General features: G+C 40.1%; 2 protein-coding genes across 2 annotated transcripts in view; one reads left to right on the forward strand and one right to left on the reverse strand.

The window, feature by feature from the left end:
- xpr1a (xenotropic and polytropic retrovirus receptor 1a) overlaps positions 1 to 4861 on the forward strand; it is a 69942-nt gene extending 65081 nt beyond the window's left edge. Inside the window, exon 15 of the mRNA XM_073476865.1 lies at positions 819 to 4861. Within this exon, the coding sequence (XP_073332966.1) occupies positions 819 to 876 (58 nt within the window). The 3' untranslated portion in view covers positions 877 to 4861. The remainder of the gene's footprint in view (positions 1 to 818) is intronic.
- Positions 4862 to 7358: 2497 nt separating this feature from the next.
- On the reverse strand, positions 7359 to 25223 carry sin3b (SIN3 transcription regulator family member B). The gene is made up of 19 exons (XM_073476864.1): positions 24731 to 25223; positions 23487 to 23593; positions 23084 to 23237; positions 20548 to 20913; positions 19964 to 20119; positions 19503 to 19631; positions 19221 to 19310; positions 18929 to 19047; positions 18370 to 18583; positions 17926 to 18042; positions 17499 to 17737; positions 16399 to 16582; positions 13470 to 14367; positions 11663 to 11832; positions 11395 to 11568; positions 10577 to 10669; positions 10363 to 10457; positions 8803 to 9001; positions 7359 to 8663 (listed from the first exon to the last, which is right to left on the reverse strand). The coding sequence occupies exons 1-19, from the start codon at positions 24839 to 24841 to the stop codon at positions 8427 to 8429; spliced, it is 3852 nt and encodes a 1283-aa protein (XP_073332965.1). The 5' UTR covers positions 24842 to 25223; the 3' UTR covers positions 7359 to 8426.
- Positions 25224 to 25406: the final 183 nt, after the last annotated feature.

A 25406-nucleotide genomic window follows, 5' to 3' on the forward strand; every position in this document is an offset into this window, starting at 1 on the left:
TTGATATTGTAAATAATCCAGCACCTCTTAAATCATTTCAGTTTTTTTCCACTCTTGCTACGCATATTAGGTGGTGGTTATGCACCTTAACGCTGGTTGACACCCACCATAAAATGGAAAAAATCATAAACTGTGATCGTTTCGGGGTTTTTATGTACACTTCTGTACAATAATGGTTACACTCTCTCTCCACACTTGTATTTTGAGTGTAATTCGCCAAAAAAGAGACAAAACACAATAAATCAAGTTAAAGATTAATTTGACTGAGTTTTGTTTTTTTCAATAGAAGTTTTATAACTGTAGCTATCATCAATATCGTTATTGCGAATTCCTTAGGCCACGCTAACAATGTAGTGAAAATCTGATATTGTGGAATAATATGAATAATGAATTATACATTACACCAAAATAAAATACAACATATCACACTTTTTGTGGGACAGAATGATAAAGTCTTGGACTTATTTCTGTTGTTATCTCAGATTTTATTCGCAGTCCACCATCCATTTATCAAGATCGAGACACAACATGTGAATTAGAAATATTAGAAAACTGGAACTAAAAAAACTAGAGAATTTAATCATATGAATAAACAACAAACAATGTATGCGCTTAATTTATGTACACGTGGCTCCAGGGATAAGGTAAAAGTTATAGACACCAAAATAAAAACACAAAAAAGACAATGGTTGGCTCAAAGTGCCACCACCAATAAATTAAATTAATTAAAATGTAAACCAATTTTTCAACATATCTGTTGAAATGAACATATGAAATGAAATGTCCGATAATCTTTTTCATTGTTTCCTCTTTTCTAGATCGAAAAAGGACACAAAGGTGCTAATTGAAGACACGGATGATGAGGCTTTCAGCTGAGTCCACAACGTCAGCACGTACACACACACAAACACACACTCAGACATACTATACTTACAAGGACCTCATTCACTAACACACAACCTCAACCCTTCTCCTTTATAGTAACACGCGTAGTGACCTTTACCCTCAGTCGATACCTTTAAAGCAATGAGGACCTCAGGCTGCCCTCACTTTGGACAATTTACCTCATGTTTGCATCCATGTGAGTATATCTGGTCTTTATAAGTATAGAAAACACACACAATAGTATACACACTGTAATGAAGAAACACAAACCTGCTGAAGCACAAGCATAGTGTAATATTATAACAGTAGAGGAGAGAGCTGATGCCACACAGACACACAGACAGATGGACAGACGCCAAGGGAAATCTTGTGCACATCACTGGAAACACCGACCACACTGCCCGGGAGTATCCTCTTCTTTTTTTAAAAGGACTTTGTCAGTATGTGTTGTTTACTTTGGGATGTTTGTGTTTATTTAGGTTTATTTTCTGGATTTGTTTTGGAGAAGCTGCATAGATCGAGGCTACAGACGACTGTTTACACTCTTTTTAAACTACACTAGGATCAGCAGGGAGAAGACAAGCCAATCAAAAAAGACTAAATATGAATCCATAGTAACCTGAGGAAGGACTCAACCCACAGCACAGCATATCAAAACAAATCAACTGGTTTCAACTTGTTGATTCTTTTTATACGCCATCTTTTTTTCTTCTTTTTCTTGGTTGAGTTGTAATAACGTCACAGCCCTGGAGGCACTTGCAGGAAAAGTGCATTTAATACACAAAACATGGAGGAAAAAAACCTACTTGTACACAAAAAGGGATGTTTTGATTCAAACATTTCTAGTCTGTGAAGTTGCTTTGTAATATATTTCATACATATTTTGATGTGCATTATTACTGGATTGTAGTTGTTAAGTACTTCTACATGTGTTGTTTATATACTAGTGAGACTAGTTTTTGCATCCACACAATGATTGTTAATGTATTTTATAATGTTTGGAATGTTTTTCTTCGTTGTGCCACGTTTTTAATAAGCTCATAGTTAGACCTCGATTTACCCCCTAGTTCAAAAGTAACTTGTGAATCCTCGTGTCATGTAATCTGAAAGTGCCCGATTAGCTGCAGTATATATGTGTGCATTGCTATTCTTTGCATTAACTACCAAAGCTTTATTTATATGAATGTGTCTGTGGCTACAGCGGCTCCAACCTGCACAAAGCTCAGCTATAAACTATTTTATTGGGCTGTTTTAGCTGGTAGGTTCTGTCTTGTTGGAAATCCCAGAAATATGAGTAGATTATGTCACGAACAGAGAAATGTGATGCACCACGTCGGATGTTCAGTTGAATTGTTAGTGAGTTAAAAGAGAGTATATGCCAGTGGTTCTCAAACTGTGAGCGGGACCAGAGGAGAAAAATGTGGAGCTTTTAAACTTGCATGAATCTGATGTATGAAAGTTGCAACAAAACATGAGTACACTGATACTCACAAGACTCCTAGAAACTCCATGCCGCCTGACAAAAGCTCAGTGTTGCCAGGTTGTGCGGTTTTGTACTTCTAACAAAAAGTGAAGCTGTAACCAAATGAATCGACCTCATTTGATTTGGTTTCATCCAATTAAGGCTACTACAAGGAACCTTCATTTGTTTTGTTGATTCTAGTGACACCTGTGGACTAAAGATGATGACAGGGAAACAAAATAAAAACAAAATCTTTCTTCAGGCCGTGAGACTCAATTAATTTAATTCTCAGCACTCTACCATAAAAACTATACAGTTTTATGACTTATCCGACCCGGATGAGTTGGAATCCGACCCAGTGACATGCATTGAGAGTAACTAAAATAACTATATAGAAGTAGGCAATCTTCTTGCTGATGGTCTTGTTTGATAATGTAGGTCATATAATAGAGGCATCAGTATTAAATTAAGACTGTTTCATAACCAGTTAAAAGTTCCTTGTAGTTACATTTAAATTAAATTAATTAAACCAAAATAAAAAACTGGGCTACTTTAATGATAATTGAGGAGGGTTGAGACTCTAACTGAGCTACTTGGTGGCAGTTAAATATCTGGCAACGCTGTAAAAGCTCATTCAGGCTCTCTAACACTAAATACCTTTAACCTGTGACATGTTTCACAGCTTCAACCTTCCTGCGATCAGATACGTTGTCTGTCTGATGTTTAATGTTGCCTCAATCATTTTAGCACTTTTTGAAAAAACTGTTTCAAGTGTTGTGATTTGTTAGATGAAATGTAATCTACTAATCTTAGATAAGGAAAGTCGATAATGAATTTGTGTCCTTGGCTTATTTTCAGACCAACGGCTCACACATTAAACAGCTGTGAGAGTGTGTAGCTGCTGCTGTTAAAGGGCCTCTGGCTTTCAGAGACAGGATGCTAACTTTAATGCTGGTGTGTGTTTCACTTTCTCTTCCTGTTTGACCCCCCCTCCCTCCCCTGCCCTCCCTCATGTTGCTCTCTGCTCTGCTGTTCCTCCCTGTGGCTACACCGCCTCACCACCAGCCAGTCATGAGATAAAGCCCAGAGAGCTACAAGACAAACATGTTACACAAAGTCCTGTTTCTTCTTCTGCTTGTTTTTTTCCCGTAGCGGCTAAAAGACTGAAACGCTTCTGTGTGCAAATGAGGTTAACGGGAACTGGAAGGCAAGAAAGTAGAAAAAGTAGAAGATGGGTAGCTTCCTGATCCATTTAAATACACTGGACGCACACACAGACACACACATAAACACTCATACACACAGCCTACATTGCCTCTCTCTCTCTCTCGTGTCAGAAAGCGCAACTCTACAGCAGATAGTTTTGTAAAAAGGCTCTGTTGTCTTGCCTGCATGCTGCTTTTGTTCTACATTGTACATAGATCTTAATTTATTTGACATGATGTGTATATTAGCGATCATTGTAGCCACTGTGACAATGATTGATTTCATATTTTTGCCATTTCTGCTCCAAGACAGGCAGTATTTTTTAGGTGATGAGCTTTTTTTTTTGATCGGTCACAATCCTGCACTCGTTTCATGTGTAAATCTGTTGACAGTGTGTTTGTATAAAAACAGAAAAAAAATCCATAGAACTGGAGAATGTGATTGGTCGTATCTTGTCGGTGATTCATGTTTCGAGGCTCCGTCATCTCCGGGGGGGAGGGGGTTTGCGTCCAAGGCTCATCGCGAAGGAGATTTCTGTGTCCTGAAGCTGTAAAACTGTTTGTACATTTGTGAACGTGCATGAAAATATTGTGGACGTTAACAGCTGTTGTTGCTGACCGAAGCACTTTGACATACAGAGAGGACACGCTCCATAACAAGATACTGTTAAAACTGATCCCAGATCTGCATCACAAACAGATCTAGGATATTTTTATTTGCTCGCTGGAAGCATTTTTAAGATGCTTCTCTGTGAGAAAATCATGTTTTAGTGACCAGCGTCTGTTCAGTATGTGACCCACTGACAAAAACAAAAACAGGGTTCTTTTGTACAGTTCGTGTTTGATGAGATGACGGTGAGAAGCCCTGACATCCCATTTTTTCTCATGGGTGAAAATTTTGTTTCCACTGCTTGCTGAAACCCCCATGATGTTAAAGTGCTTGATACGTGTGCATCCCTTCCTCCCCTCCCTCCCTCGATGTTGTTCGTGCCCTCTCTGATCTAGCTGAACGTGATAGTACCTGTAGTTTGGTAGATGGATGTTCTACTTTGATAAGATACAAAAAAATAATAATAATAATAGAATAAATTCATTGTGGCTAAATGTGATTTTAAGAGACATAAAGAAAGGAAAATGTCTTACAGTCTGAACCATCCTCCCCTCGAGTCCCTTTTACAGAGTAGTTTGTACATGTCGAGTGTATAACACTGTTCTATGATGCTTTTCCTGATGGTATTTGTATTTCTGTATACACTTTGGTGATCCTGTCATATCTGGGTTTTATAAACCACGATTATTTTTAAAACTCGCTCTGACTCTCGACTCATTTTTTCCTCTTAAACTATTAAAGTTTTAGCTGCTCCGAATTATTCTAATCTGTTTGTCTCTGAGCGCTGCAAATAATAATTGTTTTGACAATTAATCTGATTTTTTTCAAAATGTATGAGTCTTTAAAACGTCACAATCACAATTTCCCAGAGCCCAGAATGACGTACTCAGATTGATTGTTTATCCCGACCAACAGTCCAAAACCCAAACCCTCTTCATTTATTATCATGAATGACAAAGAAAAGCAGCAAATACTCACAGTTAAAGGGTTACTCCAGGTGTTGGAGAAAACTAGTACATATGTGGAAAAAAGTAAAATGAAGCCTTTCGTGGCTCCAGAGGAAGCTGCATGTAATCTGATAAATTGCCACCAGTGATGTCACTTAGTGGCTGAGTTGCATTGTGGGTAATGTAGGCGCCAGGTTTGAAAAGGAATAAGAATGTGTGGAGAAAAAAAGGTGATACCTCTGGTTCTGCTGTATCGACTTTGCTCATTTGTTTTTAAACTGTCCATTATGAGTCCAACAGCATTACAGGAGTCTAATGCTAGATGATTGCTTTTCAAAACCTGGCACCTACAATTACCCACAATGCAACTGTGTCCACTGAGTGACATCACTGGCAAGCACTCCCCAAGAACTGTAAATGCAATTTAATGTATAAAATTGGTGGCGTTACCCTTTAAGAAGCTGCAATCAGCAAATATTGAACATTTTTGCTTGAAAAATTACTCAAACAATTGATTGTCAAAATAGTTGGTGATTAACTTCCTTTTGATCGATTAATCAGCTAATCATCGCAGCTCTATTTGTCACAGATTTTAGTTTTAGGTGTCGTGGATGTCTCGGACCTTCATGGTGGATAAGAACCTTTGCTGAGTGAGTATCTTTGCTGCAGGTCTGTGAAGTTTGTGCACATCAACACATGCAAAGAGTTAAAAGGATATTTCTGTTTCCTCCTCTTCATTGTGCTTTCATTAGTTAATTTTAGTTTGTTCTATGATTATTTCTGTTTTGTTTGCAGTGCAATCTGAAGCAGATCAAAACCGTGTTAAACTTCAGAGATCAGTTCTGTTGGTTGTTCACTCAGTCTGGTGGTGAAGAGTGGCGTCGCAGGTCCTGACAAGATTTAAGATTTGACAACTCTGTCCAAAGGAAGGAGGAACTCGTCCAAAAACACTGGCAGCGATTAGGGATTTGATGCAGTTTTTTTTCTTCGTTCCCAGAGGGTAAACTGAGTCTGACACCGACATGTTCAGTGTGCCAGTGAAGATGAATGAATCATCTTGAAAAGCCTGAAAATCTTGTTTCTTGGCAGACTAGTAGCACCCACAAACTCAGAGGAGAACACAGCTAACTTTGTGACAAATCACCATCAAACCAGCCTCTTAATCCAACATAATCACAAGATTTTTCCCCTTTTAAAAGGAAAACAAGCGCGTCAGTTGAGAATGAAAGACCACTCTCCTTAGAAACAGCAGTTTGCAAAAACAAGGTCAATTAATGGCCGTTTGAGCTTGTAAATCATCTCCTTCTATACATCTTACATAATCTAAATCTCCACTTGTAACCAAAGAGTCCTTGTAGTACTCAGAAAAAGTGGAAATCTAGAAAATCTACAATATAATGACGTGTGCTGATCATGTGATGTGATCGAGTGCTCCTGAACAGATAGTAATGGACTTTGTAGTGAGTCATTGTTTTTACTAAAATGTTCACAACATACAAGAAAAATATGAACTTTTTATCAGCAACCTAAAATAAATCTTACTTTTACAGAGCTCCACATGTTCAATACAGGGCAGTAAATAATGCTAATTTGTTTTATCTATTTGACAATTATTGTGGATTTATCAAGTATTTGTTTTGTCTATAAAATGTTTAAATCAGTCTCTCGGTTTCCCAGAGCGCAGGATGATGTCTTCATATGGTCTTGTTTTGTTTGATCAACGGTCCAAAATCCAAAGAAATTTGGAATACAGTGATTTAAAAACAGAAATCCAAATCCTCACATCCTCCTGAAAAGGAGCTGGAACCAGCTAATTTCTCACATTTGTGCTTGAAAAGTAAATATAACGATTTATAGATTTGTTTTATTCAGATCAACTAGTTGTTTCAAATCTTAATTATTGATGATAATGCAACCACTTCATTAAAGCAACATTATGTAGAAACTGGTATTTTTTGTGACTTGGCGCCCCCCACGGTTTCTGAGTGCAACACCACTGTCGTAAATAGAAATCCCAGGTCTGAAATAATTTCTCAGATGTAATGTAGGTGCTAACTACAAACAAAACTCATTACAACGTAACAATGTAATGTCTTGAAAACTTGTGTCTTATTACCCTATTACAAGACACTGTGCCATCAACATGATTTTGAAGCTGTTATTTTAGGTAAAACAATGTTTCAATTCAGCAAGTTGTGTCCAGCGAGTCTTCTGTATGTCTCTGAACAAACAACCTGCCAGTCAACATCTAAGAAGGTCACAACTAGGTTGTTTATTTTGTGATAACTGATACAGGATAAATGTTATACATTCTATTTTAACACTGATATTTTGCTTTTATTTTCAATGTCAGTATGCAAAAAAAAGACAATACAAAGTAAACATTTAGTATCATGAATATGATACATAATTTGACTGCTTCATCCATATTAAACCAATTAATTTTAAGGACTCCATGTTGCCCTGGTGATATCTTGTTTAGCTACAACACAAAAAAGGGAAAAAATACAAAAAAACGAAATGCAAACATCAACATCGTTGGCTGACAGCAAACACTGTAAAGAACCACGTGATCTTAAGATGCATCGATCAACTCGAGTAGATGCATATATAAAAATACAGGACCCCTGTTGTATATATGCACATACAGTAATAATGCAATTACTAGAGTTGTAGAGCCTGTATACAAACAGACAAAATGAAGAGCAGGATACACATACATACACACGTTTTACCATTATCTCTCCATATAAACACGCATAAACCAACCAACCAACAAACAAACAGAAGGCTCTCTGGCTTTAGAAGCTAAAAACTACACTTGACTTAAAAAATAAAGAAAAAGAAACAGACATTCACATTTCTGAAACAAATTCCATGATCTCATAACGTCTCACCTGATCAACCGTCTCTGTCCATCAATCAACTCTTAGTGCCACCGGAGAAGCTAGAATAATGATGATGATGCTCCGTTTGTGCCGTTGTGTCCGACTCGTCCCATCGGTCGGGGCCGAGTTCTCTATCATTGATTACATCAGTGTCTGTGTTGGTCCTCGTTTCTCCACGTCGTCACTCGCTGTGCACTCATTCACTGACTCACTGTTCACTGGTGTCAACAGTCTGCACTGTGTTCCTGCCAGTTTCCTCATCTATGAGTGGAAGTGAATGAGTGAACACGTCGTGGAGGAATGTGGAGAAGAGGGACTGCAGCTGTTTATGTTTAGTGTATGAATGTCCTGTACGTCCATGCATTAACCTCTGTGTGTGTGTATGTGAGTGTGTGTGTGTGTGCTGTACGTCCATCTCTCTGCAGGCCTCTACGGTGAGGCCGGGGCTTTGCTACCGCTGTAATAAACCTGGTATCTGTTCACCGATTGCCCTTTCACCTCAGTCGACAGGCAGGTCGTCTTGCAGGGGATCATGTCCTCTTCCTCCTCGCCCATTAGCCACTTCTGCACCGAGCGTTCAGCCGAGGTCGCCACGTGATTGGCCAGCCAGCCCTGGTGCCACTTGTCAAAGCGATCGTGCTGGCTCGCTGCCACTCTGTGCTGCGACTGCGGAGAGAGAAGAGAAAAAGTCAGAGCGTCGTCCAAACAGGATTTAACAAGCAGAAAAGGCGAGGGGTGATTATCCCCCCCACACATCGTCACACAGATTCTCCACATCACATCTCAGAGAAAACTAATGACCTACCTTCCTGGCCTTGACCAGCGCTCCTCTGCGGTACATGTAATCCTCAGAGTTCATGACAAACACCATCTTGTGAGTGTTCAGTTTGAATCGACAGTCCAGACTGCCGGCATTCTCCACTCCCAGCTGGCGGTGCCACTCTCTCCTGCAGCGCATCGCCTCCACCTGCCGCACCTGCCAGCGACGGAAACGACGCAGGTTCCTAGAAGAGACACATTTATTAGACCTTAACATGTTGATTGGATTATTTTGAGAACAACTGAATGACTTGTTTGAACTGAAACTTTTCCAGGCTCTTAGTCAAATCCTGCAATGTAACAGGATTTTTCCTGGCTCAAAAGAAGGTAAAGGTGAGAACTACGCCAAGACAGAAAAAAAAAAAACAATAAGATAAAAAAAACTTAACTAGAAAATGAACTTTAAATATTTCCATGTTCTTAGTCACATCTGCTGTTTCTATCTGTGGGTGGTACTCTGCCTAAATTGATTTGGTATTTTGCTCCATATTTCCTCCGTTGTACATATTACATCTAGGGCAGATGTTTGTTTTTTCGTAAATGGAAAACCTAATGCACTCGCACATCCACTGGGACTGCACAATATGGTCAAAAAGTAATATTGCGATTATTTTGACAGATATTGTGATATAATTCATGATTATTATGGATGATAACATTTTACATCACAATTTTCATTGTCATGGAAAAACTAGTAAAATCATGATGATGTGGCATTTCTCCTGGTCTCTGCCAAACAAACATGTTTCATTACATCTGGAGAACAAGCTGTGTAGGCAAGAGCATCTCTGCAGCACTACAAAATTTCATATAATGCGTGCGATTGGATATTGCACTTAGACATATTGATTTGGATTATTTTGCGATTAATAAGAGGTGCATAGTAAAGTAAGTATACATAGCAAGTCATAAACTTCTGCACACTGTCGGCACAAAGTTCACTGATAATTCCACATTTTAGTCATAAGAAACGTTGCATTTTCTTCTAACTTTGTGCAGACAGTTTGCAGGAATCCAATCTCTCTTTCAGTGATGATGGATTGGATGTTTTGAATATTTTGTCCACTGTCAAAAGTATCAACATACTGATAAATAAATCAATAATGAAAAAGCAGTTTCAATACTCATGTTTCTGCAGTATTGATACTCCAGTACCAGATGCGTATTTTTCGCTTTCCTCTCTTGACACATGCACCTCTGTAGTGCCTTCATAATCCCACCTCCTCCAGAAGTAAATAAACTTCGAGGCTGTTTTTGCTTCACTCAAGATAAACAAGCCTTGTTATATTTATCTTTTAATAAAAACCTGAACTGTTGTGGCATTTTCCCCCCAATGGTATTGAATATCGTTATTTTTCAAGGTATTGTATCACAGTTAGAAATTTCAGTATCATTACAACACTAGTCACACTCACAAGCTGAACTGGCTTTATTATTCATATGAGATGGGTGGCTAGAAGATGTGTATATACACAGCTTCAAGTTTAAGCCTTTAATAAAAAAAAGTCAACATTTTTTAAGAAATAATCATGATAAATTGTAATACCTGGGCAGAAAAACAGGTTTGAAGAAGTAGCCCTCTGCTTGAGAACACAGACTGGACTCTGTTCCCACAAACTGCTCCATGTAGCTCGACAGGCACTGAGGGAGAAGACAGCGAGGGCATTAATAACTGATCCAATGAGATGAATAAATGTTTAAATTTATTATATAGTTTACTTGAAAACAAACATTTTGGTTGTTTATGAATTTATGTTTACCTGTACATCTAACGGGTCATCAGCCTGAGCCTCCTCAGTGTCCAGCAGCTCGATGGTCATCGTCACATGACCCTTGTTTTGGATAAACATCACCTGATGACACAGAATGCAAACAAATGTTTAATGTTAGTCATAACGTTGAAGGTCAAACTTTAACTCACTACAGCTGTAGCACCTGTAGCAACATTCTCATAAAGAAAACTTGTTCTGAAAGGAAATGATTAACTTTCAGTGCAACAGGAAGCAGCTATCTGATCATTATCTTAAAATATACTCCATCGTAAATAAATGTGAGTGATGAGCTTTGTTTTAATGTCGAGAGAATTGTTCATCATCCTCTGAAGTTACTGAACAAGTGTTAAAAGTGCACTGTGTAGTTTTAGGATTCAAACTCAGAATTTTAATATTTACAATATTAATGAGGTAATAATACAAACCAAGAAATATTTATTTTTTCCATAACTGAATAACCAAGCTGCTCTAAGTGGAAAATAAGGTCCCCAGAACACTGTTTGAAGTTAGAAAGGTGGCAGGGTCCGCCAAATATAAACAAAGTAAAACAGCATGAAACTGTGTTGTCCTTTGAAGTCAGTTTGTTTATTTAGTCAGAAAAACAAAAGGGTGTGTTAATTTAGTTTGTTTAGGCATAAAAAAAACAGTCAATGAAGATCTTTCTCTTCTGATTAAAATTTCTTCCCCAAAACTACGTAGTGCACCTTTAACAGCATATTTCCACTTCAGCAAAGGTAGAGGTTAACAATAGGAAATAGTTTCACAAATATGTAGTGCAGTCCTACATCCAGCAGGACTTTGCTCACCTTGAAGCAGTTCTCCTCAGCCATGACTCTCTCCGCCTTCCACTGGTAGCTGGTCTCCCATGCTGCTCTGACGCACTGAGAGGACAGGTTTCCCCCTGCGGCCCCCCTCTTCCTCTCAGCAAGGTAAACATCAACCACCTGCAGACACACCTCGTCGCTCACAAGGTGCTGCAGCTGAAGTCAGAGACGGTGTGGGTCAGAATGTGACGACGTTCATGTTGTACATGTCTCTATTGTCTGATATGAGGTGACGGTTGACTTTTCTTACCTGCCGGATGATGTTGTGGATGACTTTGTCGATGGTGAAGCCGATGTAGGCATGGATGGTGAACATCTCTCTCAGTGTGTCTTCATACTGCGTGGAGTCCAGGTTGCCATCGAGCAGGCTGCGCACCATATCCAGGAAGGCAGGGTAGTACTCCTCTAACTCCACCTCACCTGTGGAAACAAAAGGATGTCACACCTTCTACAACAGCCGCTCGTTGTGATGTCAATAAACACAAAGTATTTATTTCTGCCACAAGTTTGATGATCTTCTGAAGTAGCTTGGGATCATGGGAGACACTGTTAAACAACCACCGTTGCAGATGAAAATTTATGCGGTGACTCAGGCAAAAAACAGGTTCATGGATGAGGTAATGTATCAAAGTTTTATGTTATGTTCAGTCACATCACCATCTTCCTTCCTCACTCTTTGAGGCATCATATGACATTTACCCTGAAGTTACAGCCACAGGCGACCAAATGAAACACACTGTCACCTTGAATAAAATTAGAATTTCACACAATTTAATAACATATAGAACAAAGGTCTGGTCACTTTTAGACATTTTTCTTTGCACATGTTGCATATTATATCTTTTAAAATCATCTGTGTGGAGCGAGTGTCAGAGTAGATGTGTTGTATCAGGAGGGACAGAGCAGGATTTGGACACCCCGTCTTTTCCTCCAGGAAGAAGAAAATACTAAAGTTCGAATGCAGTTTTGAACTAAAATCAGCTCTTTAACAAAGAGTGATAGAGTTGATATCATTAGTTCAAACTGTTGCCTGATATGCATTCGTGCTCCTCTGCGATCAAGCTGCAACAATTAGTCGATCCATTTTATAATTGATTTATCTCATTTAAGCAGAAACGCCAAACATTCGTGGGTTCTAAGGTTCTCAAAAGTGAGAGTTTGCTGCTTTCCTTGGTCTTAAAATATCTGCTGATATATCGATACCTGAAATCTTTTACACCCCAATGTGGGTTACGACACCAGCCCCAGAAATCCAGAATTGGTCGGGCTCTAGTTGGTAGGACTGAACAAGACATTTAATGACGTTACCTTGTGCTCAACAATATTGTGATTGCATTTTTCACCATTTTATGACCACATGATTAATTGAAAGACGAAGGGCAGATTAATCAATATTGAGAAGAATTATTAGTTCCAGCCCTACAGTAAGATTCCGTGTCTAATAGGCTAGTCTAAAGCAATAATCCAAAATACAACAAGCTTTTTACACCATAAAAATACATTTTTAAAAATGCTCTGAATGGCCTTGATGCTGATCTTCAGTTGTACTAAACATCATAAGATTCCTGCTCAAATAAAACAAAATCATACAACACTACACTGTGCTTCCCACCAGATTAAGTCCAATAAAAACCCACTGAACGGTATGTCTCTTATTTAGATTCTTGACTTTTTAAAATCTTCAACATCATGCTGTTTTAAATGCAGGCAAGGAAAACAAAAGAACAGCATCAGTCTCTCAACACATCTGGAATACTTTTCAAACATGCGTTTCCTTTCATTATGTAGCCTGACTGACTAAACACTGAATCCTGGCCTCATGTGGGTGAACTGGCATCAGAAACAGTGTGACTTAAATTCACTTTGTGATTCAGTGCTTATTAATTAAGACTAATTAACTCATCAACACCTCTTGATTATAGTTGAAGGATCTAAAAACAAAACCTCGTACACTGAGATTATTTGTCCATGTTGAGTCAGATGTGACAGCTGGCTGAACCTACTTGAATTATAAACAATTATAAACACTCCCAGAACTGACCAGTAGCTGAACTTACTTGGCTGTTTGAGGCGGAGCTCCATGGCGAGGTCACATGCTTTTTCTCTCCGTCCCTCTGCCATGAGCAGCCTCTCCCTGCTCTGCTCTGCTCGGTGCTCCAGCAACTGACGTTCTGCCTGTCGGTAAACCCGCAGCAGCCGCGAACACAGGGTCTGGTGCAGCCGCAGGAAGAAATACCAGTTGTTGTTGACGAAGAAAAGGTTGTAGACGCCGTCCAGGTCCTTCTGGTGCTCTGCTTCAGGGTCACGCAGGTCCACCTTCTCCCCAGTTGCACCTGAGCCCGTCTCCATAGGTGTAGATCCAGGGGTGGATGAGGCGGTCCCTCCAGGCTGGCTCATGCTACTGGAGGTGGTGGAGGCCTCTGTGTCTGCAGGTTGGGAGGGGCTGCAGCGCCTCCTCCTGGACTCCCCGTTGAGCTGCTGCTGCTGGGGTTGGGACTGGGCCTGAGACTGTGACTGGGAAGGCTGGGGTTGAGACTGACTACCTGTAGCTGCTGCTGCTCCTGATGCATTATTAGAATTACCATTTCCTCCTCCTCCTGCTGCTACTGCTGCTGCTGCTGCTCCTCCACCTCCTCCTGCTGCTGCTCCTCTCTCTCCACCCTCCTCAGGCTCAGCCTCCTCATCTGTCCAATCTTCAGTATCACTAAGCTCCCCGCGGCGGGAGAAGAACAGGTCGGGGACAAAGTGCTGGATGATGCGTTTGATGTGGTCCTTGTCGTCTTTGTGGATGGTTGGCTGGCGTTTGACGTGGTAGATGATGAGCGAGGCGGCATCCTCCAGGATCTGTTTGTCCTCATATGTGAACAACATGTGAGGCTCGCTGGATGAGGCCGCACCAGAGCCGTTACGACTTTGCTGGCCAACTCCACCCTCTTCTGTGCTCTGCTCCTGACGCTGAGATACACAGAAAAACACGGATTAATGCAGGCAACAGAAAGACACGCTGTGACAAATCACTCAAGAAGTACATCAACGCTGGAACGATGCCCCTTGCAAAAACTTGGCTGCCTAAGCAGTAGAAAGACAAAAACATTTTTAAACTGGTGCTACGTGACCAGAGAAAACAGAAAAAGGGCTGTGGTCTTGCTTTCTCTCAAAGGGTCAAAAGCCTTCAACAACCAGAATGCACTGCTTCATACTAGACCAATAAACACTCCCACTAATGGGTGATGTAATGAGAGTTGGACAAGACTTTGGTTTGCCTCAAAGTACAATAAACAATATGTTTCTGGAGAGCATTTTAGGCCAGAAATAGGCGGTTTCTGGCCTTTAGAGAGTTTGATCAGAGTTTGGTAGGAATGTCTCTAACTCGATCATATATATAGAGTATTATAAGCATATTTTATTTCTAAGCGAACTTCGCAAAAAAAAAAAAAGTGAATCTGGTACGTTTCCATAAACTGTTTTGAGCAAATTAACTAGGCTGCATAAGGCGTAATTTCGTCAGAGGATGACGCAGTGTAGGCTACACAATGCGTGGATCTGGAAGTAAACCGAGGCTAGAGGCAAACAAACCAGGAGATGTATTTTAAATGCAATTTTATTTATTTTAATGTCATTTTTATGCCCCTGTAAAGCACTTTGAGTTCCCTTGTGTCTGAATTGTCGATAGGGCAAGTTGTAATTGTTCTTGCATGTCAGCTAGCATAGGCATGTCCAACACATTGCATGCTGTCCAGAGACAACGTAGAAATGCAATGATTATAATGCACACAGCAAACAGCAGAAACAGCTGATCAGTCATGTGAGCCTCGAAACTTTTTTCGAATTTTGCATTTTCCATAATATTTCTAATGCGATATTCTTCAAAATGCACATAAAATGCTTTATGGAAACGCGGCTATACTCGGTCTATGGAAGCAGGCATACAAAAATGCAGATTAGCCCTTAAATCTGACAGATGACACGTTTTGTATAATCTGGCAGACTTTTGCAAACAAGAGTGGGGGGGCTCTGGGTTCAGGGAAAATGGAAAAAAATTCCCCATTGTTCATTTGCATATACTACTACACTACACTGTAGTGATACAAAGCTGGTTGAAAATCTACAAAGTTCCCATTAAATAGGTTTCATTAACCTCAAACAATTAAATAATGCTACATAAAATTTAAGGGGGGAAATTATCAATTCCCTCACAACTACAAAGTTTTCCTGTAACAAAAAGCAATACCCAAGGTATACAGAAAAACAACATACAAGGAAAATACAAAACAATATCAACTCAAGGTCCAATTGCTTGCATGTTCTGGAGTTTTTATGATCCTCATTAGCAGATTGAGTATAATTATGAACTGTACATAATATTCAAACCTCCTATGATTCCAGCTGATTATTGTCGTTGAGTGCTGAGTTGAGATTGTATTGTCAACTTGTGCCCAATAATGTTTACAAGGTCAAGAATGAACTTGGCCCAACGTTGAAGTGAACACTAATGAGAAGCTCTGGAGATTCTCAGGATCAAAGAAAGTTTAAACTTCTATCATTTCAGGGAAAATGAGCAACTCAATCTGTTGATACAGGCCAGGCGATAAAGGCCACGGAGTTCAGATTATTTCATCAATGTCACGACTGAACTGTTAAGCTCAAATAAGAAAAGCAGAAAACAAGAAAAAAAAGGACAAACTTTCTTAAATAAATGTAAATATGACATAAATGATAAATGCTGGGTGTAAAGTCACACAATCAACACACAAAGACCACCAGGATTAAGTGATTTCTTTTAAACTTTTTCCATTTTGTTTTGTTCAGTTGGCTCTGGGTTTGAAGGGGGTCATATTCCAAGTTAAAAAGAGGGGTTTAGTAGATCAGTAGCACTTTAAAATATAATAAACAGTGTTTTATTATGTCCAACCTACAATATGGCTCTGATACTCAACACCTAATTATGAAAGCTCTGGTGTTGGAAGACAGGAAGAATGTTTGTACCTCATCATAGACACTCTCGATCTCATTGAGAAGACTCTTCGACCTCAGGGCCTTCATGTCATTCTGTTTGAAGTTGACTCCTTGGTGGTCGAGGGACTTCAAGTAAGCCTTCTCGTACTGCTCCCTCCATATCTTATTAAAACCCTGCTGGGCCTCTCTCCACTCCTCCTCCTTGGCTTTCAACCTGCAAATGAACACACACCTTAAATGTAGACACTTCGCAAAACAAACCACTTCTTTACATCCATTATGTTAACATGGCTGTCAGGGACTATGATTGTGAGGATCTGTGCAAGAGAACACGTCCATTTTTCAGAATTCATTCTGAATGTGGAAGCCTGCCAAGTGTAAAACACACATTTCCAAGTGCCTAAGGACAGTACACTGAAATCACAAACACTTTAAAAACACTGTTTTTTTCTGTTGCTGGAATGGTTCGACTTTGTTGGCAGGACGTACAAAGATCACTGCCTGTTGATACAAGGACCTTACTGGTACTGTCAGCAAATCAACATTTCTATCATACTGTCACTTATGTTAAACCTCCCTGCTGGTAATGTAAACTAAAAATGCAGTCCAACAGTTTTCTTTTCACACTTACAATGCAGAGTTTTCACTAGTATTATAAGGCTGAGGTGGAATACCCCAGCTGTTTTGGGCACAACCTAAACCATTAAAACTAAACTAAATTACTTTTCCCAGATCTGATGGTGCTGGTCAGTCCCCAGTGGCTGTCTTAAGCAAGATTTATCATTAAGCTGTCAGTGTGTTGGTTTTCATTCTGCTCTAGCTTTTCCAACTTTTAATACAAAAATATAAAAATGGTCCAAAGTGATTAATCTTTTTATTGAAAAACTTAAATTTTTCTTGGAGAAGGAACCCCAAACTCTCTGCCAAATAAGTGTACCCAAGTCTTCCACAAACCAAGAGAACAACAACAATTTTGAAAAGAAAATTTGTGAATTATATCAATATATCTAATTAACAGTAATAGTAATGATAGAACATCTACATCATAAACATAAGAATCCAGCCACTGTATTTCTTCCATTAAACATTTTTCCTGTGAATAACATTTGAAATGAAAAGACAGTCCAGACCTCTTGAGCACCACAGGCACAGCGGTAGCCGGACTCCTCTTCAGTCCCTCAATGATCTCAGGGGCTTTGTCACCATAGATACGGTACACAGCACGCCGTTGGATGACCTCGGAGGTGCCGCCCAGGCAGTCGTCTAATCGGAATCGGTCCTGGTCCTCGGGTGAAAGTCGGGAGAGCTTCTTCTGGACGCTCTCTAGCACCCTGATGGTTGCCAGGTTTGTCTCCAGAACCACATCCAACTAGTTACAGACATAAAGCTCTCATCAGCTACAGTTTAGTGGCAGTTGCTGTACGTGTTAAAGCTTATTATCACCTCTTAATGACAGCAGGGACAGAAAGAGCTGAAAAACATATTGAATAAGTTGTAATGTTTACAAACCTCCAGGCTCTGCAAGAGGTGTAAACAAACTCGTTAGGATGTACGTACCTCAAATCTTTCATCCTCGCAACGATGCAGCTGTTCCTCATAAGGAGTCTTCTTCGAGCTGACAAATGTGGAGTCTTCTGACCAAGAGGGGAATGACACCCAGGTGTCGTTCAACACCTACACACATACAGATACAAAAGTAAAAGTTAATGAGCATCAATTGGAATATATTTCATTATGAGACACTTTTCTATCTTTTACTACTATTTAGGCTAGAAAAGAACAAGAAGAAGACTGCAAGCACGTAAACAAAGGAAAAATCTGCTTTGCAAATATTTAATGAGGAAGCTGATCCATTCAACACACTCGTCAAGGATACACACACAATGGTGAGTAACACTGAGTGTAAACATAAACTTTTGTTTACAAGACAACTCCACAGGGCACCTTTAAGTGGTGCAGTGATCTAGTGACAATACTTTTAGAAAATGGAAGTGGGTGTACCTCCTTGCATAGGGCAGTGCGTCCGCTGCATTTAGGCTGCTGGTAGGTCTTGGGCAGTGCTCTGTAGCTGGACCCCAGGCGCTTGCAGGAGGCATAATCCACCTCCCGGCCCCCTCCCCCCTCCATGTAGCGATCCGACAGCCCTGACACAGCATGAGAGAGCTCTTTGTCCCCCAGAAATGACTTGAACTGTGTGTACAGTTCAGGAAACTTCCTGGAAGGAGATGGATGGAATCAGGAATGACAGATAAATCAGGAAGAGAACAGCTGAGAAAAAAAACAAATGTCACCCATCTGAATAATCCTACCAATAAGAATGTAATGTAGATAAAAGTCTGCATTATAACCCTTACATAATAGTCGTCAATGGTCCTGAAAGCCTTTTATAAATGTCAACATTTTAAAACAATTGTTGCCCTTTCCTGCAGTAATAGCAAACTGTCTCCTCTACAAGTCCAGACGTTACGTCTACAACCTCCTGTCAGCTCCCTGCAGCTACTGGATCCATGTCTCTGATTTCACACATTTATTTAGTTCAATTATTTTTCCATCCACTCACCCCAGGAAAGGAGTGACAAGCTGTAGCAGCTCCGCTCCCGAAACTACTTCCTGGTTAAACAAGGCGATGCAGCGCAGGAAGTTCTCGTACACTTCCTGACTTTTAAACAGGCGACGAACCTGAATGATGAGGGTTGACAGGGAAATCCGATCAATGATGTTATCAAATAGAGATTAAAAATACATAGTAAAAGACAGCAATAGAGATAAGAGGGGAAGAAGAAAGCAAGTGGGTCAAATAAATAGTATGAAGAAAGGAAGAAGGAAATCCAACATGGAAAATGATGCCTCACCTTATCAAAGAAGGAGAATTCTCTTAAGACTCCATGTTTGCCAACTGAAGCAAAGGACTGATCTTTGGTACAGGAATACTTCATTTTTTTCTATTAAAAAAAAGAAAAGAAATCGATACTTGATGATCTGTGCGTTTAAAAAAATAGACATTAAAGTAATGGCAGTTGGAGCTTTTGAACTGTTGCTTTAAGAACGATGCAAAGAGTTGTTTTAGAGATCAAGGACATGCATACATGCAATGGCGCATTGCCTGAGGCAGTTAATCTAAATAGAGAAACTACCTTGAGCAGTGGGGACATGTGCTGCAGTAGGATGGGCCTGGGCCTCTTTTTGTTCTGTTTGGTTATCGTGTCCTCTTCCTCCGGCCTTTTCAGCGTCTCTTTCCCCCCTGTCAGTGAGCTCCCTGTGAACTACACGAGAGAAAGCACATGGGAAAGGTGTCAGAGCAACAGAAAGGAGTGAAAAATGTCAATTACAATTTCCAAAAGTCACAGTTGACTTAACCAAATAGCTTGTTTTGTGCTTCAAACTGTCAAAAGACTGACTGGAAATAAAAAATGTCAATAGCAATTCAGTCGGGATTAGTTTTTTTAAAAATCTTGACACACTGAAAAGAAGAAGAAATCACAACAAAGTATTTGTATTGTGTGTGTGCAGAGACAGGCTGTAACAAACTTCATGATTTTTAATGTTTTTTGAAATTCCAACATTATTTGTCTCCGTCTGCTGCATCTTTACTGACCAATGATCTCTTGGCATCAGGTAAGAATTGTCCAAACTCAGCCAGCAGGTCTTCTTGCCCCTTGAAAAGACTGGCAACTTTAGAGAACACCTCATCTTCTGTCATCCCACTGCTGCCTCGGCTGCCTCGACTCTCCTTCACCTCCAGCTGCTCCTTCTGAGGGTTAGTAGGTGGGAAATGGTGATCAGAGGTGAGGGATCAAACTTAATTTTCAAAAAGCAGAGCCAAGTTAAAATCATTTGGCCTTGCTTGACATCATCTTGATGCAGGAGACACAAGTTCCACCACTTTCCTCCAAGGAACAAACTGCTGTGGAAATATGACACTAGACAATAACCTTCATTTATTTGTTTAATTTAAAATAAAATAAAGCAGTTTACTAAGGACTCAAATTCGCAGTAGAATATTAATGCTGTGAAACCTCGGTTTTGCTAAACTCTACGAAGAACTCTAGAAGTCAAAATCAGAACAACAGAAGAGAAGAAACGCAAGAAAAACTCAGTAACTGAAAATTCCTATATTTCCTATATTGTATTACGCAACTAAAAAGCTACTTAAATCACCATATTTTATCTCTTCAGTACCTGATACGTGTGGAGAATCTCTAGGAAGGCTCTGTAGATCTCTGGGTGGTCCAGGAAACGGTTTTTGATCTTGTTTACGTAGCTGATGGCACTGTCAAACTCTACGGGGCTCGTCTCCGAGGCAGGTGGGGATACAGAGGATGTGGTCGCCTGATTCTGGCTCTCTCTGCTGGTAAGGGGAAGAGACAGCCTGCTGGGAGGCTCTGGAGGTCCTGCTGGGGTTGAGGAAGATGGGGGCTCTGATGAGGCCGCCTTGACTTCAGTGGTCTGGGCAGGTCCAGCTTCAATATGGGCGGCAGAGGCACTACCTGAGGTGGTTGTCACTGCAGAGGTGGTGAGACTCTTCCCCTGCGTCCCTGGGGACACCTGGACAGATTAGAAGACAGAAGGAAGAAGTTTAGCTGAATGGTTAGCAGTGAATTAATTCAAGTAATTGAATTATTTACATTAAGATTTTGTTTACAAAAAATGCCAGTAAATATCAGCCCAGGTGGTAAGCAATGTTAATGCTAAAAAAAAAAATTAACCCTACCCGTCTCCAAGCATATGTTCAAAATCACTCCCTTGTTCACTCATTCTCGACTCCATAATGAGCACTGAATTGTGATTTCTTATACTTAAAATTCATCATGATTTATCCACATCATTGAAAAGAGTCCCACATTGTTATTTTTGCATCTGTTCAAAGTCTTAGAAGTGGAACATGGTGGAAATGAAGCAAAACTACAACAAAGATATCTTATCAATGGTATGTTTTCATTGTATTGTGGGATTGTGAGCACAAAATACTGTACTTTAATCGACCCCACTATTTTCTTTCTATTGTTGGATTTTTTCAGGGTACCACAGGCATACTCTTCACACCATTTCAGATAAGAGTGCTGCATTTCTCTGTCCTTACCCTCCTGAGTCTGAGAGTGTAGTAACTGAGTCTGACCCGAACTCAACAGGCGTTATGTTTTTTTTATGTCCCGACTCAATCGGATGCAGTTAAAGCAAGCTAAAAGCTGACGCATGAGTCTGTGTTACCCGTTCAAGTAGAGTTCCACATTAATGTTTGCCGCCTGCAAAGAAGCAAGTAGCCTCTGTGCTGCGTTCAAAGTGTTGTCACATCAATAACAAACCCCAGCACTTAATAATTCATTAATAAAATCAATAAGGACATATTGTCCAAACACAGTAGGTCCATCACTTATTTTAAAACTATACCTATTCATTTTCACACTTTATTTTCATTACAAGAACCTGAAAGCACCATGTCGATTGACTTGACCGAACCCCATCTCTAAATTTTAGTATCCATACTCTACTTCACACTCAAGTAAAATGGCTGACAGTAATATAGTGCATTATACAGATGCCGTTTTTTGACACAGCAGGTTTTCTCTTCAAGTCGCAAAAAAAACATGTTTTCACTCTTTTTGAAAATATCATGCATATATTGCATCTAATTTACTTGAGTAATATCACACAATGTTTACGTCCAAGATGACTTTTATGTCAAATCAATACAGCAGGTACGGCTTCTTCACTACTTAAATATACATCTGAAACATATTCAGCGATATATTATAAAATCAAAAAGGATGTCAAACACTTTTAATGCAAATCTCAAACAGCACTCAAACAGCAACTCCCCTGGTCCTCACATTCCTTAGCCAAGCCCTCCACTTCCAAAACAAGAAAATCACACACACAGAAGAAAACAACATTGGCATTTGGTCCTTTCACATAAAAACCAATACATTTATTTTCAGAGAGGAATGTCTTTATGCAGCAAAAGTATATTAAAATCCTTTATTTAGTCTGGCATGTTGGTCTGCCAAAGAAAGACCGATGAACGTTGTTTTGTGCGACTTTTTTACATCTTAAAGAGCACCTTAAAGTTCCCTTGACTTACTGCATGTGGAAACTGGCAAACCTCAACCTGATCTCTGCATATTTTTACTTTTTTTTCCTGCAAGACAATCTCTTTTTTTGTCTTAAGGGATACCTACCCATTGCAATTTCATTTTTATACACATAACATACACTCAGTTGCCAGTTTAATATGTACAACTAGCTAAAACTAATGCAGTTTAATACAACATTCCTGCAATAATTCCTATCTTCGTGTAGTTGCAATGTTGGTTTTTGCTGGAAATATTTTAAATAGATGTGCATGAAACTTTATAGTCATTAGTTTTAGCTTGTTGTGCCTAATAAACTGGCAACTAAGTTAATGTGTACACTTCAGCATGGCATGTGTGGGATCCTAAAACAGTATTTAAAAGTTGAAATGTTTCTCCAAAGACAGGAAAGTACAACTATTCAGTGGTTTACAAAAATCCCCTCATGTCTTGATTAATTTTGTGATTTACATCTGTGAAAACTAACCTATTTTTGAAGCAGAGCACCCAACTGGACCCTGTTTTCTCTGACAACTTTAAACATTCTTTGGGCCTAAACATACAGTATCTGCTCCACATGCTGAACCTGTCAAATGCTTCAAGTTTTGAGATTTCATCAACTTCAACTGTGTGGAGAGCGGTCTCACCTGTGCGGAGAACGGAGATTGGAGGAAAGCCACCCCATTCTTGGGGACTTCTATCCGATACCCCGGTGGTAGGAAGGCATTGAAGCCCAAGACTAGGTCTGGGTGTCCATGGAAGAGTTGTGACACACGGTTTATCACCCCTGGTGTGTCGATGCTGATCATGACAACAGGCACACACAGACATTAGTGGTGTGGATGACATATGCAATAAATGTGAATAGAAGGAGAATATAAACTGGGTAATGAAGGAAGGATCTGCAATTTCCTACTTATTGATAAATGCCTTAAAATGTGTGGTTGGGTTTTGCAACGTAATCAAAGTTGACACACAAGCGCCACTGTTCAGTATGCATTAAAAATCATCAAATTAAAACTGCATTACTAAAACTTCTTGCATAAGTACCTCTGTGACTTGAACTCTTTCATGATGTCGAGAAACTTGTTGTATATGCCAGGATCATTGGCAAAACGGATTTTGACTTGGTCCAGATATGACAAGGCATCTTCAACCTAAGCACAGAGAGAAAAAACACAAAAATGATCAATGCTGCACAAACCTGAAGGTATAGAGGAGCTTTTTGACAAAAATCCTGTTGTGCTGTTGATGTTAACCTAGCTCTCAAAAAACTTGTCTAACAGGACAATGGCTTCTCTATACGTACATACTATATTGCATTTGATTCATGATGGTATATAATAGCAAGTACTACCACTAACGAACCAAAATATTTGTTTTGATGAATTTCCTCACATCCTACATGTGGACATTTTTGGACCTCAGGTTATACAAATAGGTGACGTTTGTCTCTCTTCATTGTGAACTGAAGTGCTATATCAACAAATGCACTAGTTAGCTGTACGGGCTGTACAAGTAACCGCTAAATAAATAAATAAATGGGCGAATACAAGAAGCACCGAGCAGCTTTTTTGTTCACTGGACCTCGGCTTTCTTTATCCACGACATCCGAGCTGGGTTAGGTTAACGATTAAAAAATATGTGTTCACACAAAGCATTGTCACAAACACACTAACGATAGAGGGGTTGTTCAAGCTAGCGTTAGCCAGTCAACTGACGATAATAACTCCACGAACACTTACAACACCTACCCACATACAAATTTATACAATACGTTTAGTCACAGCTGGTCCCTCGCCAACAGTGTCGTGTTGGCAAAAACAGCATGATAATATTCAAACAAAGAAACGTGTAATGAAGCTGCTAATCAACTGAAATAGCCGTTCTTGGCTAGCCTGGCTGACGTCCTCCACTTTGTTCAGGGAGGCTGAAAAAACGAACAAGGAGGAACTTCCCACAACCGAGGTTTGAGTTAACGTTTGCTCACAGTAGCTCTTCATGACACCGTAAATAAGAAACTACCACTAACTGTGTCTCTCCACTGTCACTGGTAACATTCATCAATGAAATGCAGCTTCCACATCTAACCTTAAATGTCAATGTTCGGCTGTTTAGCGACGAATTACTTTTAATAGGCCAGCGAGCTAACTGACGTTAGCCAGCCGATCCTTTCACTACTCTCGACGTTCGGGGAGAAAGAGAAAAGCCTCAGATCCAATGCAATGATCCGACGAACAAAATGGTTCTGACTCTGAGGGACTTTTCCCTTGTCGTGTCCGTTGTCTTCTTACCTTCAGCTTCTGGAAGTGCTGCTGCTGCACTTGCTTTTGTGTTATAACGAAAGGCTTGTCTTGAATTTGGTTTATTTGCTTCGCCGTGCTGTGTGCCTGAATCTTCGCCATTATCCCCGGCGACAGGAGGCTCGGAGAGCCACTACCACAACTTGAGAGGGAAGCTTCGGTGTTACCTCCAGTTGTTGGCTAGCCGACAAACCTTCCTCTCGGTCGGGAAGCCAGCCTGCCAGCGAGCAACCCTACTTTGCCTAGCTGGACAGTCTCGGCACAGCGCAAAGGGACGGAAAAGCCAGCAGAGTGGTGGGTGATGACAGACGAGCTGCTACTCGCCGCGACTTTGATTAAACATCGCCATCGAAATACACAAGCTCGGGCAAGAAGCGTCGGAAAATAAGCTAAGGGACAATGGTTGCCGTTTATCGTATTTAAAATAACTATCGCCTGTCTCTTTAAATTCGGCGGCAGCGGTCTGTCTTGGCGTCCGGAAGCCAGAGTAGGAGTGAAAAATTGAAAAAAAGAGGAGTGAAAAATTGTACTGCGCAGCCGCAGCGATGGGAGGAGCTGAGTTCACAAGAATCAGATTGCTACACTCCCCCTTCTCTGCTACAAAGGAACAATGTTACTCCATGCAAAACGATAGCTTCATAGTTCACACTGTACCCTCAAGTACAGG

The sequence above is a fragment of the Pagrus major genome, chromosome 11 (genome assembly GCF_040436345.1).
Source record: "Pagrus major chromosome 11, Pma_NU_1.0".
NCBI classification, from domain to species: domain Eukaryota; kingdom Metazoa; phylum Chordata; class Actinopteri; order Spariformes; family Sparidae; genus Pagrus; species Pagrus major.